The sequence below is a fragment of the Heterodontus francisci genome, chromosome 38 (assembly GCF_036365525.1).
Source record: "Heterodontus francisci isolate sHetFra1 chromosome 38, sHetFra1.hap1, whole genome shotgun sequence".
NCBI lineage: Eukaryota > Metazoa > Chordata > Chondrichthyes > Heterodontiformes > Heterodontidae > Heterodontus > Heterodontus francisci.
The window spans coordinates 38,316,773-38,336,463 of NC_090408.1; the positions used below are offsets into that span (position 1 = coordinate 38,316,773).

At 47.3% G+C, this 19,691-nt stretch overlaps 1 protein-coding gene across 1 annotated transcript; it reads left to right on the plus strand.

Moving 5' to 3' along the window:
• Positions 1-1,679: 1,679 nt before the first annotated feature.
• On the plus strand, positions 1,680-16,404 carry LOC137352352 (calmodulin-like protein 4). The gene is made up of 6 exons (XM_068017647.1): positions 1,680-1,844; positions 4,354-4,500; positions 4,592-4,622; positions 10,641-10,781; positions 12,493-12,681; positions 14,766-16,404. The coding sequence occupies exons 2-6, from the start codon at positions 4,498-4,500 to the stop codon at positions 14,861-14,863; spliced, it is 462 nt and encodes a 153-aa protein (XP_067873748.1). The 5' UTR covers positions 1,680-1,844; positions 4,354-4,497; the 3' UTR covers positions 14,864-16,404.
• Positions 16,405-19,691: the final 3,287 nt, after the last annotated feature.

Consider the following 19,691-nt stretch of genomic DNA (forward strand, 5'->3'; position numbering starts at 1 on the left):
ATACTTTCCTGCTTAACAAGCAAATGTTAAAAGCTACCGTTACTGCAATATACAAACAAGAATAACTTGCTTTAATTTTTTTTTATTCGTTCCTGGGATGTGGGAGTCGCTGGCTAGGCCAGCATTTATTGCCAATTCCTAACTGCCCTTGAGGTGGTGATGGTGAGCTGCCTTCTTGAACCGCTGCAGTCCATGTGAGGTAGGAACACCTACAGTGCTGTTAGGAAGGGAGTTCCAGGATTTTGACCCAGCGACAGTGAAGGAACGGCGATATAGTTCCAAGTCAGGATGGTGTGTGACTTGGAGGGGAATTTGCAGATGGTGGTGTTCCCATGCATTTGCTGCTCTTGTCCTGCTAAGTAGTAGAGGTCACGGGTTTGGAAGGTGCTGTCTAAGGAGCCTTGGTGCGTTGCTGCAGTGCATCTTGGATGGTACACACTGCTGCTACTGTGCATCGGTGGTGGAGAGAGTGAATGTAGATGGGGTGCCAGTCAAGCGGGCTGCTTTGTCCTGGATGGTGTCAAGCTTCTTGAGTGTTGTTGGAGCTGCACCCATCCAGGCAAGTGGAGAGTATTCCATCACACTCCTAACTTGTGTCTTGTAGATGGTGGACAGGCTTTGGGGAGTTAGGAGGCAAGTTACTCACCGCAGGATTCCTAGCATCTGACCTGCTCTTGTAGCCACAGTATTTATATGGCTACTCCAGTTCAGTTTCTGGTCAATGGTAACTCCCAAGATGTTGATAGTTCATATAACGCTTCTAACATAGTAAAACGTTCAAGGTGCAGCACTGGTGTAATCAGGTAGAAGTTGGCACTGAGCCAAAGAAGGAGATATTAGGATGAGTGATCAAACATTTGGTCAAAGAGGTAGGTTATAAGGAATGTCTTAAAGGAGGAGAGAGAAATGGAGAGGCGGAGAGGTTTAGGGAGGAAATTCCAGAGTTTAGGGACTAGATGACTGAAGGCATGGCCACCAATGGTGCAGTGAAAGGAGTGGTGGACACACAAGGCCAAAGTCGATGGGACACAGAGATCTCGGAAGGTTGTTGGGCTGTGGGAGGTTACAGAGATAGAGGGGTGAAGCCAGGGAGGGAATTAAACATGAGGAGGAGAATTTTAAAATTGAGGCATTGGTGAATTGGGAGCTAATGTAGATCAGTGAACACAGAGGTGATGGGTGTGGGACTCAGTGATAAAATATGGGGAGCAGAACTTAAGATGAACAGTGGTTTAGGGAGGGGGGGGAGTGGAGCGTTAATCTACAGAGTTGGTGGGTGCAGTGGTCCTGACACTGGAAGGATGAGGAGTGTCCACCTCTAGAGTAGCACACACACATTCTGGCACTTCCAGCACTTTGGGATGTCCTGAGGTTGGGAAAGGAGTCTTTATTTCTTTTGTCTTTGTTGGCCAAAGAAGTTAGAAATATTGTTAATTTTACTTTTTTTTTGAAGTTTTCTAGTCTGTGCAATCAACTGTCCTGTGATCAAAATCGTCCACTCTCTGACCCTTTCGAAATTAAATGGCCCTTCCGCTGCCTGCAGCAACACTGATTGCTAGGGAGTCATGGGCCTCCCTAATGCCATCAGCTGCTATCATGCAAAAATAATAAACATGTATTTCTACAATATGCCAATGCAGCACAACTCCAGCAGAAACTGCAGGCCTTAGTGTCTGGGTTCATGGCTAAGGAATGGCTGTTTGGATGAGGCACGTGTGCAACTGTACCAGCAACAGTCAGGGTTCAGGAGAGGAGGCGAGAAACTGGACGAAAAGATGGATTAAACATCACAGAGAGAAAGCCTAATACGAGGCTCTGACCTCAACCACTGTCCAACTATATAGGTATGTGCGTGTGTGTGTGTGAATGTGAATGTGTGCGCTTATTATGTGTGTGTCTGTGTGTGCCTATGAGTATGTGAATATGTCAGTGTATGAGAGTGTGTATGTGTATACGTGTGCATGTGGGAGTGTCTGAGTGTGTGTGTGAAAGTGTATATGAGTGCAGATGTGAGTGTATGTATGTGTATGCCTATGCGTGCATGTATGTGTGTTCCAATGTGCATGTGTGTGTTTCTGTGTGTGTGTTCCTGTTAACCTGTCTCCCTGCTGCTCTCACATGCGTTCAAGTCTTCAGAAGAAGGAATTTTCCTCCACACAAGATCAGGGGGCAGGTTGTTCAACCTTGCCCGTCTAAGAGCGGAGACCAAAGTACGGAAAGTCCTCATCAGAGAACTCCTCTTTGCTGACGATGCTGCTTTAACATCTCACACTGAAGAGTGCCTGCAGAGTCTCATCGACAGGTTTGCGGCTCCTGCAATGAATTTGGCCTAACCATCAGCCTCAAGAAAACAAACATCATGGGACAGGACGTCAGAAATGCTCCATCCATCAATATCAGTGACCACGCTCTGGAAGTGGTTCAAGAGTTCACCTACCTAGGCTCAACTATCACCAGTAACCTGTCTCTCGATGCAGAAATCAACAAGCGCATGGGAAAGGCTTCCACTGCTATGTCCAGACTGGCTAAGAGAGTGTGGGAAAATGGCGCACTGACATGGAACACAAAAGTCCAAGTGTATCAAGCCTGTGTCATCAGTACCTTGCTCTACGACAGCGAGGCCTGGACAACGTATGTCAGCCAAGAGCGACGTCTCAATTCATTCCATCTTCGCTGCCTTCGGAGAATACTTGGCATCAGGTGGCAGGACCGTATCTCCAACACAGACGTCCTCGTGGTGGTCAACATCCCCAGCATATACACCCTACTGAGCCAGCGGCGCTTGAGATGGCTTGGCCATGTGAGCCGCATGGAAGATGGCAGCATCCCCAAGGACACTGTACAGCGAGCTCGTCACTGGTATCAGACCCGCCGGCCGTCCATGTTTCCGCTTTAAAGACGTCTGCAAATGCGACATGAAATCGTGTGACATTGATCACAAGTCGTGGGAGTCAGTTGCCAGTGATCGCCAGAGCTGGCGGGCAGCCATAAAGGCGGGGCTAAAGACTGGCGAGTCGAAGAGACTTAGCAGTTGGCAGGTAAAAAGACAGAGCGCAAGGAGAGAGCCAACTGTGTAACAGCCCCGACAACCAATTTTATCTGCAGCACCTGTGGAAGAGTCTGTCACTCTAGAATTGGCCTTTATAGCCACTCCAGGCACTGCTCCACAAACCACTGACCACCTCCAGGCGCTTACCCATTGTCTCTTGAGACAAGGAGGCCAAAGAAGATGTGTGTTCGTGTGTGTGTGTGTGTGTGTGTGTGTGTGTGTGTGTGTGTGTGTGTGTGTGTGTGTGTGTGTGTGTGTGTGTGTGTGTGTGTGTTCGTTCTCCCTGGTGCGTGTATGTGTGCATGCATATGTATCTGTGTTCCTGTGTGTACAAAGAACAAAGAACAGTACAGTACAGCACAGTAACGGGCCATTCGGCCCTCCAAACCTGCGCCGATCTTGATGCCTGCCTAAACTAACACCTTCTGCACTTCCGGGGCCCATATCCCTCTATTCCCATCCTATTCATATATTTGTCAAGATGTCAAGATGTTGTATAAGACTTTGGTTCGGCCACATTTGGAATACTGCGTGCAGTTCTGGTCGCCACATTACCAAAAGGATGTAGATGCTTTGGAGAGGGTGGAGAGGAGGTTCACCAGGATGTTGCCTGGTATGGAGGGCGCTAGCTATGAAGAGAGGTTGAGTAGATTAGGATTATTTTCATTAGAAAGACGGAGGTTGAGGGGGGACCTGATTGAGGTGTACAAAATCATGAGAGATATAGACAGGGTGGATAGCAAGAAGCTTTTTCCCAGAGTGGGGGATTCAATTAATAGGGGTCACGAGTTCAAAGTGAGAGGGGAAAAGTTTAAGGGGGATATGCGTGGAAAGTTCTTTACGCAGAGGATGGTGGGTGCCTGGAACGCATTGCCAGCGGAGGTGGTAGACGCGGGCACGATAGCATCTTTTAAGATGTATCTAGACAGATACATGAATGGGCAGGGAGCAAAGAGATACAGACCCTTAGAAAATAGGCGACAGGTTTAGATAGAGGATCTGGATCGGCGCAGGCTTGGAGGGCCGAAGGGCCTGTTCCTGTGCTGTAATTTTCTTTGTTCTTTGTTCTATGTCTCTTAAACGTCGCTATCGTATCTGCTTCCGCCACCTCCCCTGGCATATGTATGTGTGCGTTCGTGTGTGTGTGTGTTCCCTGTGTGCGTGTAAGTGTGCATGCATACGTATGTGTGTTCCTGTGCATGTGCATATGTGTCAGATGGATCAACAGCTGGTAGCTGGAATCTGACCCTGTGGGAAGCCTGATCCTGTAACCATAGTAACCAGGGTATTTATTGCATCCACAGAGCATTATTCATTGTGGATTGGTGGACTTTAAACTATAATCAGATAGATGGAGGGTAAGTCGAGCAGTTCTGGATTGTGACGAGAAAGACAAACACGTCGTTAAAGAGACAAAGAAGAAAACAGGGAGACAGCAAGAGAAAAACATGGTAAAAAAAACACCAGGAATATCCCAGTGCTTTTGGAATAATTCTTAATGTGGAAACATAATGTAATAATTTTCTCTTGTTCCACTTATAGGCCAAATTTCTCACGCAAGATCAAATACAAGGTGAGTATAAGCTTTATATATGGCAAGTATATTTGAAGGTTATTGGAGTCCCCACTATGTAAACTCTGCTCTGCTGCTGTATTGAACGTCTCCCCTCTCTATACTCCTCCCTTTGTGCTACAGCCTCCAGTCACAAAAGCCCTACAGCCTTAAACTCTCTCTTCAAACTCCTCCGCAATGCTACACCTGGAGTCATGGAGTCACTTACAGCACAGAAGGAGGCCATTCAGCTCATCAGATCCATGCCAGCTCTCCATGGAGCTATGCAGTCAGTCCCACTCCCCAGTTCAAACCCTGTAGCCCTGTAAGTCTATTTCTCTCAGGTGGCCATCCAACCTCCTCTTGAAATCATTGATCGTCTCCGCTTCCACCATCCTTGTGGGCAGCGAGTTCCAGATCATTACCAGCTGCTGCATAAAAAGGTTCTTCTTCATATACCCCCTGCATTTTTTGCCCAAATCCTTCAATCTGTGTCCCCGAGTCCTTGTACCATTTGTTAATGGGAACATATTTCCCTTGTCTAACCCTGTCATAATCTTGCTTTTTTATTCATTCATGGGATGTGGGCATCGCTGGCCAGGCCAGCATTTATTGCCCATCCCTAATTGCCCTTGAGAAGGTGGTGGTGAGCTACCTTCTTGAACTGCTGCAGTCCTTGTGGAGTAGGTACACCCACAGTGCTGTTAGGAAGGGAGTTCCAGGATTTTGACCCAGTAACAGTGAAGGAACAGCTTTATAGTTCCAAGTCAGAATGGTGTGTGGCTTGGAGGGGAACTTGCAGGCGGTGGTGTTCCCATGCATTTGTTGCCCTTGTCCTTCTAGGTGGTAGAGGTCGCAGGTTTGGAAGGTGCTGTCTAAGGAGCCTTGGTGCATTGCTGCAGTGTATCTTGTAGATTGCACACACTGCTGCCACTGTGCGTCGGTGGTGGAGGGAGTGAATGTTTGTAGATGGGGTGCCAATCAAGCGGGCTGCTTTGTCCTGGATGGTGTCGAGCTTCTTGAGTGTTGTTGGAGCTGCACCCATCCAGGCAAGTGGAGAGTATTCCATCACACTCCTGACTTGTGCCTTGTAGATGGTGGACAGGCTTTGGGGAGTCAGGAGGTGAGTTACTCGCCACAGGATTCCTAGCCTCTGACCTGCTCTTGTAGCCACGGTATTTATATGGCTACTCCAGTTCAGCTTCTGGTCAATGGTAGCCCCTAGGATGTTGATAGTGGGGGATTCAGCGATGGTAATGCCATTGAATGTCAAGGGGAGATGGTTAGATTCTCTCTGGTTGGAGATGGTCATTGCCTGACACTTGTGTGGCGCGAATGTTACTTGTACACTTCTATTAAATCTCCCCTCAATCTCCTTTGTTCGAAGGAGAACAAACCCAGCTTTTCCAACCTAACCTTGTAACTAAAATTCCCCATCCCTGGAATCATTCTGGTAAATGGCCTCTGCACCCTCTCAAGGACTCACACATCCTTCCTGAAGTGTGGTGACCAGAAATGGACACAATACCCCCAACCTTTACAAATTCCAGACAAAACTGTTTTGTCTTTGTGCCTTCAACCAGCTCCTCTGATTTCTCCTCTACTTTGTCCTCACTGTGAATTGCTCCAATGTGCCTTAGGATTATTTCATTATCTGAAAAGTGCCTGTTAAAGGGAGGCCATTCGGATGAACGGTCCCGACACCTCATTTATTTATGTGGTCATCCATTAGGTTTGTTCAGAATGTAGCTTGATGCCACTGGTTAATGTCAATGAACTCTGTGGCTCTCAGAGGAACAGGTGTAGGCCATTCAGCCCCTCGAGCCTGCTGCACCACTCAATGAGATCACGGCTGTTCTTCTACCTCAAGTGCACTTTCCTGCCCAATCCCCATATCCCTTGATTCCCGATGGTCAATGAACCAATGCCTTATATGGTATGGTACTGAGCCACACAGCATGGTGGCTGGGTGGAGCTGGTTGCTCTGATCGGGGTAGGATGTGGTTCAGGGATGGGGCGGGTGTCGGGAGAGGTGAATATTGGGGTTGATGATAATGATGCTACAATTGGTTTCAGTACCTCTTGCTCCATGGTTGGTAGAGGTCACTCCTGAACCATGCAGAGTGTGGACATTGGGCGTGGAGAAGGTTGGTCTTGGCAACTGATGCTTCACGCTGAATCTGCAGCTCTTTAAAAATTTTCCAGCATTGGGACCATTTCCGATCCCGTCCCTGCCAGTGTCTGCAGTCCTCCCGTTTACGCAACCTTCCCAGAGGTGACCAATTAACAGGCTACCTCCATGTTCATTGTCCAATTAGGGATGGTGGGTCGGCAATGCAGGCGGGAGGACCAATCAGAGCCCCGCAGGGAAGGCTGTGTGCGACTGATCTACATGAAGCAGGAGAGAGCAGCACCAAATGGGGCCACAATTCTCATTATGTAACTGGCAGCCTATCCGTCCCACCCAGCACTTTCCGCTGGATCTGTCTGCAGATGAGGTGAATCCACTTGCAAGCCATTGTTGGTGGAAGGCCTGAGGATTGTTAGTTTATAGACTCAAAATTTAAATTTCACACTGTTCTCACGGCACCCTGAGCTCCCGCTCTGCTCACGCCTCCTGTGAGTAGGTGAGCTGCAGACAAAGCCAGGGTCCCATGCACCTTCGGCAAAATCTCAGCCTCTTCAATAAATGGCCGCTAATTACTTCAATTAATGCCTCAATTACCTGCCTGCCACTGCAGGGTGCATAGCTGCTGCCACTTTGATCCCGCCTCCGACAAGATCGTTGGGATGTGGGAACGTGTCAGGGAACCGACCAAACACACGACTTTCTAAATTTGCTCCTGGCCCCGCCTCTAAACCCACCTCCATGGGGCTGGGAAGATTCCGCCCTCAGTGTCCAACTTTTCCATGGCAAATGGTCACTCTGAAGGGAAGCTCTTGTGTGCAGAATGGAATCCCAGCATGGTAACAGCTGAGCCTCCCGACATTCCCATAGTACATATGTAATAACCCTGAAACCCCAGAGTGTGGGAACATTGAAACAAATCATGTAAAATGAGATATAGGGGTCCAGATTTTCAAAACGGGATTGGGAACCCAATGCCCGGATAAATTCCAGGACCTGATCCTGCACCTTCATTGTGTCGCCCATGCGACGCTATATGTAAATGTTAGTGCCCTACTTTGGCAGGAGGTGAGCTCAGCACTGAGTGCCTCCGGGAGGCGGGAGCTGCCCGTCTGATACCAGCAGCAAAGGCAGATGGCAGCCATGTTACAGAGAGATACAGCACTGAAACAGGCCCTTCGGCCCACTGAGTCTGTACTGACCAACAACCACCCATTTATACTAATGTTACATTAATCCCATAATCCCTACCACCTACCTACACTAGAGGCAATTTACAATGGCCAATTTACCTATCAACCTGCAAGTCTTTGGCTGTGGGAGGAAACCGGAGCACCCGGCAGAAACCCACACGGTCACAGGGAGAACTTGCAAACTCCGCACAGGCAGTACCCAGAACTGAACCCAGGTTGCTGGAGCTGTGCGGCTGCGGTGCTAACCACCGCGCCACTGCTAATTGATACCGGAAAGACCGACCATTTTAAACATTGAAAAAAATGGCTTTTTCTTTACCAGCAGTGAAGCTGACAGCTCTGCAGTAACATGCCCCAGACAGTTTGAGTTTGCTGAAATCTCCAATACAAATTACAATGCCCAACCGCCCTGGCCCATTAACAAGCTGCTGAAGGAGCTCAATGAGCCGTTAGTCGGAGGTGAGCGGGTTCCCCCTTCCTTCCCCCACCACCCTCCCCACACCAGCACTTTGAAGATCGCAGACTGTCTCAGAGGCAGAGGGACCCAGAGACGACCGACGGGACCGTGATATTTAAATCACACTTGCAGCGGGTCCCAATCCCACTGTGGCCCAGTGTTTCTGTCATAGTTTGTACAGAATGAACGACAATCACAACAACAACTTGCATTTATATAGCAACTTTAACATGGTAAAACATCCCAAGTAATTTCACAGGAGCGTAAACAGGCAAAAAGGGAGATATTAGGGAAGCTGACCAAAAGCTTGGTCAAAAAGATAGGTTTTAAGGAGCATCTTAAAAGAGCAGAGAGAGGCAGAGATGTTTAGGGAGGGAATTCCAGAGCCTCAGGACCCAGGCAGCTGAAGGCACTGCCGCTAATGGTGGAGTGATTAAAACCCAGAATTAGAGCCAGAGTTCTGGTCTCCAATTGGCAGGAATGATAGCACTAAAGGCAACTCCTGGATCCACATGAAAATTGGCAACTTGGGAAAGGTACCAAAGGCTGCTTAGAACTAAATCCCAGCATCCGCCACCACCTTCAGGAGAGGAGGAGGTGAGAAAAGAGGGGAAGAACACATACAATGAAAAGATTAAACATAATGCATTGATCATATTTCTTACAGACAAAGCCACAGAGTAATAGAAACTATTAATTTCCAAAGATACCTAATCAGGCTGAGCGGGTTGCGGGGGTGGGGCAGCTTTGTATCTCAATCCCATATCAGGTTATTTCAGGCTAAGCTTTGTTCCACACTCTTTGATAACAGTCAGTAGTTATTTATTATTTAACACATTACACTTGATACACCCAGCCAGCTGCAAGTCTGAATTGGAAAGTAGATGGAGGTTCGGATTAAATTAAGAATGGAATCTTTCACACTCCCCCTCATCACCCAAATACACAAGAGGATTCAAAATGATTTTTTAAAAATTCATTCATGGGATGTGGGCGTCGCTGGCCAGGCCAGCATTTATTGCCCATCCCAAATTGCCCTTGAGAAGGTGGTGGTGAGCTGCCTTCTTGAACCGCTGCAGTCCATTTGGGGTAGGTACACCCACAGTGCTGTGAGGAAGGGAGTTCCAGGGTTTTGACCCAGCGACAGTGAAGGAACGGCGATATAGTTCCAAGTCAGGATGGTGTGTGACTTGGAGGGGATCTTGCAGGTGGTGGTGTTCCCATGCATCAGCTGCTCTTGTCCTTCGAGGTGGTAGAGGTTGCGGGTTTGGAAGGTGCTGTCTAAGGAGCCTTGGTGCATTGCTGCAGTGCATCTTGTAGATGGTACACACTGCTGCCACTGTGCGTCGGTGGTGGAGGGAGTGAATGTTTGTAGATGGGGTGCCAATCAAGTGGGCTGCTTGATCATGGATGGTGTCGAGCTTCTTGAGTGTTGTTGGAGCTGCAAGTGGAGAGTATTCTATCACACTCCTGACTTGTGCCTTGTAGATGGTGGACATGCGTTGGGAAGTCAGGAGGTGAGTTACTCACCGCAGGATTCCTAGCCTCTGACCTGCTCTTGTAGCCATGGTATTTATATGGTTACTCCAGTTCAGTTTCTGGTCAATGGTAGCCCCTAGGATGTTGATAGTGGGGGATTCAGCCATGGTAATGCAGGGAGTTGACCAGTTTGATCCAGCTCTGTGCAGTGTTAGCTGATTTCAGCAAGGGGGAAAGGTGTGGGACTTGACCAGTGTCTCCCAACTACATGGGGACTCATGGAATCATAGTCTAGCAGGGGACAACACTTCAGGAGAGAAGGGGAGCAAAGCAGAGGGCTGCAGAACATTGATACAGGTAAGGACTTAGCATGCCATTAAAGCTCACCTTTACAAACCATTGCTCTCAATCCTCCCCAGTTTATACACTTTACATCTGCCATATTGCTAATTGTCTAAAGCACTTTAAAAAAAAAAGGAAAAGAAAACCATGCTGGTTTCATCCAACCTGCAATCACAAAACCACATATACCTTCCACTTGCAGCAATTAAGCTCTAAATGACCTCAGGATTTACGGCAACCAGATTTTGAAGCTTTAAGAGGACAGGCCACATTGAACACAACTCTGCCTTAGTAGCAGAATAATACACTGTGCTTTACACAGTAAAATGCTCCAGTGTTATAACGAGAATGACAGCGATTCTCGCGTACAGGAAGACATCGAACAATTTACACTAATGTGCCAGTGCAGTGTTATGAAATGCCCAATCTGCTTTCCTCAGAATTCAAAGAATGCTTCTCACTATATGACAAGACTCGCAAAGGAAAGATATCTGCTGGAGACCTGATCACAGTGATGCGATGCCTGGGTACCATGCCCACACCGGCAGAGGTAGAGAGACACCTGCAGCAACATAAAATAGGTAAATGCAACTGGTACATAGAATTTACAGCAGAGAAACAGGCCATTTGGCCCAACTGGTCTACGCTGGTGTTAATGATCCGCACAAGCCTCCTCTCACCCTACTTCGTCTCACCTTATCAGCATATCCTTCGATTCCTTTCTCCCTCATGTGTTTATCTATTTCCCCTTACATCTAAATTAAAAGCAAAATACTGCGGATGCTGGAAATCGGAAATAAAAACAGAAAGTTCTGGAAATATTCAGCAGGTCTGGCAGCATCTGTGGAGAGAGAAACAGGGTTAACGTTTCAGGTTTGTGACCTCATGTTAACTCTGTTTCTCTCTCCACAGATACTGCCAGACCTGCTGACTATTTCCAGCACTTCCCCTTAAATCTACCTATGCTATTCACCTCAACCACTCCTTGTGGTAACATTCTCACCACTCTCTGGGAAAAAGGTTTCTCCTGAATTCCCTATTGAATTTATTCCTGACTATCTTATATTGGTGTCCCCTAGTTCTGAAGTCCCCCACAAATGGAAATATCTTTATGTCTCGCCTATCAAACCCTTTAATGATTTTAAAGATCTCTATCAGGTCATTCCCTCAGCCTTCGCTTTTTCTCTAGAGAAAAGAACGTGTCGCTCTTTCGTGATAGCTATAACCTCTCACTGCTGGTATCATGCTAGCAAATCTTTTTTGCACCTTCTGCAATGCTTTGGGATCCATTTTGTAACATGGAGACCAGTTCAGTGAACAATACTCCTGTGCGGTCTAACCAAGACTCTATATGCAGCATAACCTCTCTGCTTTTCAGTTCTATTCATCTAGAAATGAACCCAAGTACTTTACATCCTTTTTGGCCTTAATCTGAAAATCGGACCAAAATCAAGCAACTTTGTAAAATTCTGCACAATATTAGACACATCAGATTTGCTAGGAATTTCCTAAATTAGCATCTGTTTAAAGCTGCTGCAATGGTCCAATGACCTAAGGTGCTGTCACCTCCTACGCTACATGTAGGCCAGAAGATGCCTTAACCAATTCCTGGTCAGGGTTGAATTAGCTAATTTCAGCCAGTAGAACAGTTAGAGCTGGAATGGGCCTCAGCGCCCTTGGGGGCATAGGAGGTGAAACATCAGCCAGGGTTTCCCGGTCCCAATTCTTGCTGGAAATTTGCAGGTGTGTACACACGGCGTTCAGCTGCGATGCCTCAATAGTGGAATAGTCCATTGGCACTTACTGCGTAGGCTCATAGATGGCGAATAGCGAATTGGAAGAGGCAGCTAAAAGCTCCCAGTGCCAGGGAGCTGGACAATGGCACAGGATGCTATGTTATAGAGGACTGAGTTAGAACAAAACTACCCAACATCTAACAATTTAAAGCATACTGGCTGGTGATGTTCAGTAAGGGCATAGGCTGTTGTACAGACCACTATTCAAACCACAGAGTCCCAGACTCAATCTCCGCTGTGTTGACCAATCTCAGCAAGGGCAGGAGTTGAAATGCTCTCAGTGCCCCCCCCCCCCACCCCGGGTACAGCATCCTGCTCCTCATCCCCATAAAGCAGACCAGCTGGAACATGCATGCATGTAAATGAGGCACAACTGGGGAGAAGGGGAAAATAACTTCAGAGCAATGTAGGCCAAGGCTGCAAGGAAAGGTGAGGTAGTTACAGAGCTGGGGAAAGATACTGCTCACCTTTGATCTGGTGTCTTTTTTTTAACCAGGAAGAAATGGAGAGCTGGAATTTTCAACATTCCTTATGATCATCCATCAGCAAAGGCAGCAAGAGGATCCACAGAGGGAGATTCTAGAAGCCATGTTGATGACCGACAAACAGAAAAGAGGCTTCATAACAGCGACTGAGCTGAGGACCAAACTGACCCAACTGGGCGAGAAACTGACCAACAAGGAAGGTGAGGAACCACAAGAATAACTTGTTCAAAAACAAATCTTCTAGAAAAACTTGCATTTATATAGTGCCTTTCACAACATGTTTTACTGCCAATGAAGTACCTCTTGAAGTGTGGTCACTGTTGTAGGAAGTGCAGCAGCCAATTAGTGCACAGCAAGCTCCCACAAACAGCAATGAAATAAATGACCAGATAATCTGCTTTAGTGATGTTGCTTAAGGGATAAATATTGACCAGGACACTGGGGACAGCTCCCCTACTCTTCTTCCAATAGTGCCGTGAGATCATTTACCATTCATCCAAGAGAGGAGATGGGGCCTCAATTTAATGTTTTTGTCCAAAAGACAGCACCTCCAACAGTATCGCACTCCCTCAGTGCTGCACATGAGTGTCAGCCTAGATTCTGTGTTCAAGTCTCTCGAGTGGGACTTGAATACATAACCTTCTGTCCCACTGGTGAGAGTGTACCACCAAGCCAAGGCTCACACCTTCTCTTCTTCTGACATCTCCAATTGTTGGTTCCACAGAGGCCAGGAGCCTTCTGCTACTGTATTGCTATCATTTCTTCTACACGGTCACTTGGGTGAGAAAACAGAGGACCAGTCAGTGCCCATGGAACCACATTCAGGTCTACTATATTGGTTCCTGGAATGAGAGGATTGTCCTATGATTAGAGACTGAATAAATTGAGCCTATAGTCTGTAGAGTTGAGAAGAATGAGAGGTGATCTTATTGAAACACACAAGATTCTGAAGGGGCTTGACAGGGTAGACGCTGAGAGGTTGGGTGGAATTTTGAGCCCCCGGGAGATGAGATGGGAGGCGGGAAGTGCCCATAAAATAGCGATGAAAGGTTGGGGGTGGGGTGCACAGAGTGCCGGTCACCCCGCAATTAAGTCGGGAATGGGAAAGGCTGAAGACGGCCCTCCCACCCAGAGGCCAGTTGAGGCCCTTGTGGTCAATTTAATAGCCATTTAAGGGCCTCTTCCCACTGCCACTGGACTTACACCAGAGGCGGGGGGGGTGGGGGGGCGCGGGGGGAGACCTCCGTCACGCGGGTAGGCCATCCAGTAACACAAAGCGGCCTCCCTACAGGCTTGTGGGGGTGGGCCGCCTCTGTGGGCAATCTGTGCCCACCGAGAGTCCCTGGTAGCAAAGGCCACCCCTGGTTTCAACACATACCTCATCGCACCCCACCCCCGAGACCCCCCCACCAGGGCCTGGCAACCCCGCCTGTTTTACCTTGGGTGCAGGGCTCCATTGCTGCTCCTGGTCCCAGACCTGGTGTCGTACCGGCAGTGGCCATGGCTCTTGGCGACGCCGCCAATACTACTGAGCTGCCGGCCCTCTGATTGGCCAGCAGCCATGGAGGTGGGATCCCGTCCTTAAATGGATAGTGACCACAGCATCGGGCAGTTAAGTGCCTGAGCGCCGTTGAATCGCACTGGGGTTGGGGAGGGGGTTGGGGGGGAAGGGTCTCCCGAAGGGCTGAGGCAGGATTCCTCTCACCTTTTCACCCCACCGTCAGAACCCCTGTTGGCTGGACTACATTCAGTCCGTTATTTCCCCTGGCTGCAGAGTCTAGAACACAAGGGGCACAGACACAGGGTAAAGGGTAGAATACTTAGGACTGAGATGTGGAGAAATTTCTTCACCTGCAGGGTTGTGAATCTTTGGGGTTTTCTACCCCACAGGCTTGTACAGGCTCCATCCTTGAGTATAATTAAGGCTGAGATATCAGACAGATTTTTTGGCTCTCAGGGCATCAAGGGATATGGGGAGTGTGCAGGAAAGTGGAGTTTGGAGATAGAATGGTGGAGCAGGCTTGTGGGTCTGTGTGGTTTACTCCTGCTGCTATTTCCTGTGTTCTTATGTTCTCACAAGAGTCAATGCCTTCAGGAGAAGAGGATGGGGTGGAGGGGGGGGGGGGGGGGGGGGGGGTGGGGTGGAATGAGACATTGGTCTCAATAAATCAACCAAAACAAATGCTTTTTGATGAGTGGAATTGGTTATATTTCATGCGTCGTGATAGAAACAGAGATTAGAAATCAGAAATGTGGAACTGAACTGTGCAAATCAATCTTACAGTTGATGACCTCCTGCGAGAAGCAAATATTACCCCGAATGGCGTTGTGGAATACGAGGACTTCATCCAGACCATCACTCTACCAGCAGTAGATTACTGAGCTTCCTCCAAACAATGCGTTGGGTAATTCTGATACCTCAACTCAGTCTCCCAATGTTAAACCACCTAAATTATTCAGTCGTTGTCTAACTGCGACCTGATTGGAGATCAGACAGTTGTCACAAGATGTCAAGATAAATACAGTTGAGGGAGTTCATTTGGTCCTCCTTGAATGATCTACTGTTTCCTCTCCATTGCAGTATCCATCTCTCTCTTCAATTAATCCAAGGCTCTCCCTCTCTGCTACTTTGCCCAGGTTCCATTCCAAGTGTCGGGCACATTTTGTGTGAAGCACATGATATGGGGCGTCACTGGCAAAGCGAGCATTTATTACTCATGCCTAAATGCCCTTGAGAAGGTGGTGGTACGTCACCTTCTTGATAACTGAGTGGCTTGCGAGGCTACTTTAGAGGGCCATTTAGAGTCAACCACATTGCTATGGATCTGGAATCATCTGGAGGCCAGATCAGGTAAGGACATCAGATTCCCTTCCCTAAAGACATTAGTAAACCAAATGAGTTTTTAATGACAATCCAGTAGTTAAATGTTCACCACAATCAACATCCTGACATTAATCCTAAATTAGCTTTTCACCAGTTGGTATCTGTGCAAGCCTTCTCCTCCTGACATGGTTAACCAATGAAGCAGCCTTCCCACAGCTTTGCTTTCCGATACCATTTAATAGCTTTGATGCTTCTACACAGGCCCCTCTCAGCCACCTCTTATCAAGGCAGAGATGTTTGACCGTTGACAACAACAACTTGTATTTTTAGAGCACCTTCAACATAATAAAACATTCCAAGGTACTTCACAGGGGCGTTTCAAACAAAATTGGACACCTAGTCACCACTTGGTCAAAAAGGTAGGTTTTAAGGAGCGTCTTAAAGGAGGAGAGGTAGAGAGGCCGAGAGGTTTCGCGAGGCAATTGCAGAGCTTAGGGCCTTGGCAGCTGAAGATGTAACTGCCAGTTAGAATTTATTGCACAGAAACAGGCCATTCAGCCCAACTGGTCCATACTAGTGTTTATGCTCCACACGAGCCTCCTTCCACCTACTTCTTGTCAGCCTTATGGTGCCTTGTTGTGTATCTACTATCAGTACATTGACCAGACTGGCAACTGTCGGTGTTCACTGAGAAACCACTCAGCTTGTCAACTCAAAGTAGTGACAGCGATCTTTGTCGACAAAGCTCACCGCGGATTCCCAGAGCTTGGGAATTCATGGTGAGCCAGTAGAATTGTACCATAGGATGGGTCAGGCACATTGAGAAAAGGAGAAGGGATATTCAGGAGTCCACAATCTAAAGGAGAAAGTAAAACCAGAGGTTTGATAAACATGGGGTCCCATAGGAGTCCACATCACAAATGATCACACATAGAACATCCCTGCCCTGCGGGTAGGGCTCTTCAAATTAGCATCGGCTGAGAATGCTCAACCTTCCAATGTCACTCACTACGGGCCTTAATGTCACCACTGCATTGCATGTTCAAAACGTTATGTATAAACAGGCTCACTTCGTTGTGTGTCATTGTAACCCGAAATAAAAAAGCATCCATAAAATGAAGTCACTTTGTCTGAAGTGTGTACATCATTAGACAAAAGCTCTCTGGTGTTCATCTATGCTGAACTCCCCAGGACTGCGTGTGAAAGCATTCACTCTCTGCCCTTGTGGTGGAATATAATTCAATATTTTCCACTTGGGTATCTTTAACATCCCTCAGTTTCTTCACATTATTTATAAATGTTCCCCCAACATTCCTGCGAGCCATCATGGAACTGCCCCACTGCAAGTCAACAGCTTCAGAAGAAAACAGGGGCAACAGATTCCCCTCAGTATTTACAGCACAGAAATGGACCAACAGATCAATGCTCCATACAAGCCTCCTTCCACCCTACTTCATCTAACTGCATCAACATATCATTCGATATCTTTCTTCATGTACTTAAACAGCTTCCTCTTAAACGTGTCTAGCTATTTACTTCGACCACTCCTTGCGGTAGTGTGTTCCACATTCTCACCACTCTCTGGGCAGAAAGGTTTCTCCTGAATTCCTTCATTCTGCCACATCCTGTCACCATGACTGTCACAAATACTATGGGTGTTTTTAAAGTGCCAGGCAGTCTCAATTCTCCCATCCTTTGTAAATCTGTAAACCATGCAAAGACTGGGCGGCACAGTGGCGCAGTGGTTAGCACCACAGCCTCACAGCTCCAGCAACCCGGGTTCGGTTCTGGGTACTGCCCGTGCGGAGTTTGCAAGTTCTCCCTGTGACCGCGTGGGTTTCCTCCGGGTGCTCAGGTTTCTTCCCACAGTCAAAGACTTGCAGGTTGACAGGTAAATTGGCCATTGTTTAATTTTTAAAAATTGCCCCTAGGGTAGGAAGGTGGTAGGAGAATTGAGGGAAGGTGGGGATGTGAGAGGGAAAATGGGATTAGTGTAGGATTAGTATAAATGGGTGGTTGATGGTCGGCGCGGACTCGGTGGGCCGAAGGGCCTGTTTCAGTGCTGTATCTCTCTGACTCTGACTGTTAACAAAGGATAAAGGCGGGTACATGGAGTTAGGTCACAGCTCAGCCATGATCTCATTGAATGGTGGAGCATGTTAGAGGGGCTGAATGACCTCCTCTTGTTCTACCGGCATCAGAGGAACTCCCTCTATCTCAAATCCACATCAGCAAACAGGCTGAAAATTTCACCCAGCATCTAAGTGCTATTAGATACCTCAAACCTTGGCTCAGTTCTGAGCTCTATGACCTTAACCAGGTCAGTGTCTATTAGAGGAATGTAAATGAAACCAAACACCAGTAGTCAGTTCCGATGACAGGTCACCGAGCCGTAAGGTTAACTGTCTCTCTTTCCTCAGATGCTGCCTGACCTGCTGAGTATTTCTAGCACTTTCTGTTTTTATTTCAGATTTCCAGCATCTGCAGTATTTTGCTTTTCCAAACACATTAATTCATTGAATCAACAAGTTAACCACCTCTTGTCAACATCATCAGAGTGTGTTTCGGTATAAGGGATACGGTAGGGTAGTGGTTATGTTACTGGACTAGTAATCAAAGGATTTTAAATATATAATACAGAGAATGTGAGTTCAAAATCCCTCAATTTTAGAATTTGAATTCAGTTTAAAAAAAATTATTAATCTGTAAATAAAAAGTTAGCACCAGGTCTTTAGATCATTGTTACAGGCTCAAGTGCTTTTAATGTTTCATAGTAAGTGAGGATCATTAGGTACAACTTCACACTGAATAAAGTTAACTCAATACCTGACAAGGCTATTTTAGGTTAGATTCCTTGTACGGTGAACAGTTTAACAGCTTTGAGTAACTGGTATGTCCAAGTATGTATAAGTCTTTCTTTTTCTTTTTCTTTTGGGCCTCCTTATCTCGAGAGACAATGGATACGCGCCTGGAGGTGGTCAGTGGTTTGTGAAGCAGCGCCTGAAGTGGCTATAAAGGCCAATTCTGGAGTGACAGGCTCTTCCACAGGTGCTGCAGAGAAATTTGTTTGTCGGGGCTGTTGCACAGTTGGCTCTCCCCTTGCGCCTCTGTCTTTTTTCCTGCCAACTACTAAGTCTCTTCGACTCGCCACAATTTAGCCCTGTCTTTATGGCTGCCCGCCAGCTCTGGCGAATGCTGGCAACTGACTCCCACGACTTGTGATCAATGTCACACGATTTCATGTCGCGTTTGCAGACGTCTTTATAACGGAGACATGGACGGCCGGTGGGTCTGATACCAGTGGCGAGCTCGCTGTACAATGTGTCTTTGGGGATCCTGCCATCTTCCATGCGGCTCACATGGCCAAGCCATCTCAAGCGCCGCTGACTCAGTAGTGTGTATAAGCTGGGGGTGTTGGCCGCTTCAAGGACTTCTGTGTTGGAGATATAGTCCTGCCACCTGATGCCAAGTATTCTCCGAAGGCAGCGAAGATGGAATGAATTGAGACGTCGCTCTTGGCTGGCATACGTTGTCCAGGCCTCGCTGCCGTAGAGCAAGGTACTGAGGACACAGGCCTGGTACACTCGGACTTTTGTGTTCCGTGTCAGTCTATGTATAAGTCTATTTCTGCATATTGATAATAAGCTGCTATCTTCATAGAGCCTTGTCCTTCCAATCTGTGGTGGAGTATAGATCTACATCCCTTGTGAACGCTTGTGTTCACCTCTAAGAAGATCTGCAAGTTAAGGTCTCTCCATTGCAGAGTCATAGAGTCAGTTACAGCTCTCTCCCCTGGGTGACCTTCTGCTATTTCTGCCTCTGCGCACTCTGTTATTTCAATCTCTCTCTTCTCAGAAAGGTGAACAGTTACACATATTGCGACAGCCTTTATATGTTTGACTGTTTAAGACTCATCAGACTTGGTGTCAACTGTGACTCAGTGGGCGGCACTCTCGCCTCTGAGTTGGAAAGTCAGGGGCACATTTTCCCCCTCCAAAGAGTTGAGCACAAAATCTAGGCCCACACTCCAGTGCTGTACAGAGGGAGTGCTGCACTGTCAGAACTACCATCTTTCAGAGGAGACTTTAAACCAAGGCCCACTTAGCCCTCTCAGGTGGCACTATTTCAAAGAAGAGCAAGGAATTCTTCCAAGTGTCCTGGCTGATATTTATCCTTCCTTCAAATGGATGATCTGATGTGGGAGCTTCTGTGCAAATTGATAGCCGCATTTCCAACATTACAACAATGACTATACCTTAAAAGTACTTCATTGGCTGTAAAGCTTATTGAGAAGATACGCGATTGCGAAAGACACTATATAAGACTTTCTTTAAACCTTCCAGTCTTTTAAAACCTTCCTTCTTGGGCTAATTGCCCAAACCTTTT

Bases quoted from the DNA above. Each gene is read 5' to 3' on its own strand.
- LOC137352352 (XM_068017647.1), top strand. The intron at 4,623-10,640 runs GTGAGTATAAGC...TGCTTTCCTCAG, and splicing joins CACGCAAGATCAAATACAAG to AATTCAAAGAATGCTTCTCA. The intron at 12,682-14,765 runs GTGAGGAACCAC...TCAATCTTACAG, and splicing joins GAAACTGACCAACAAGGAAG to TTGATGACCTCCTGCGAGAA.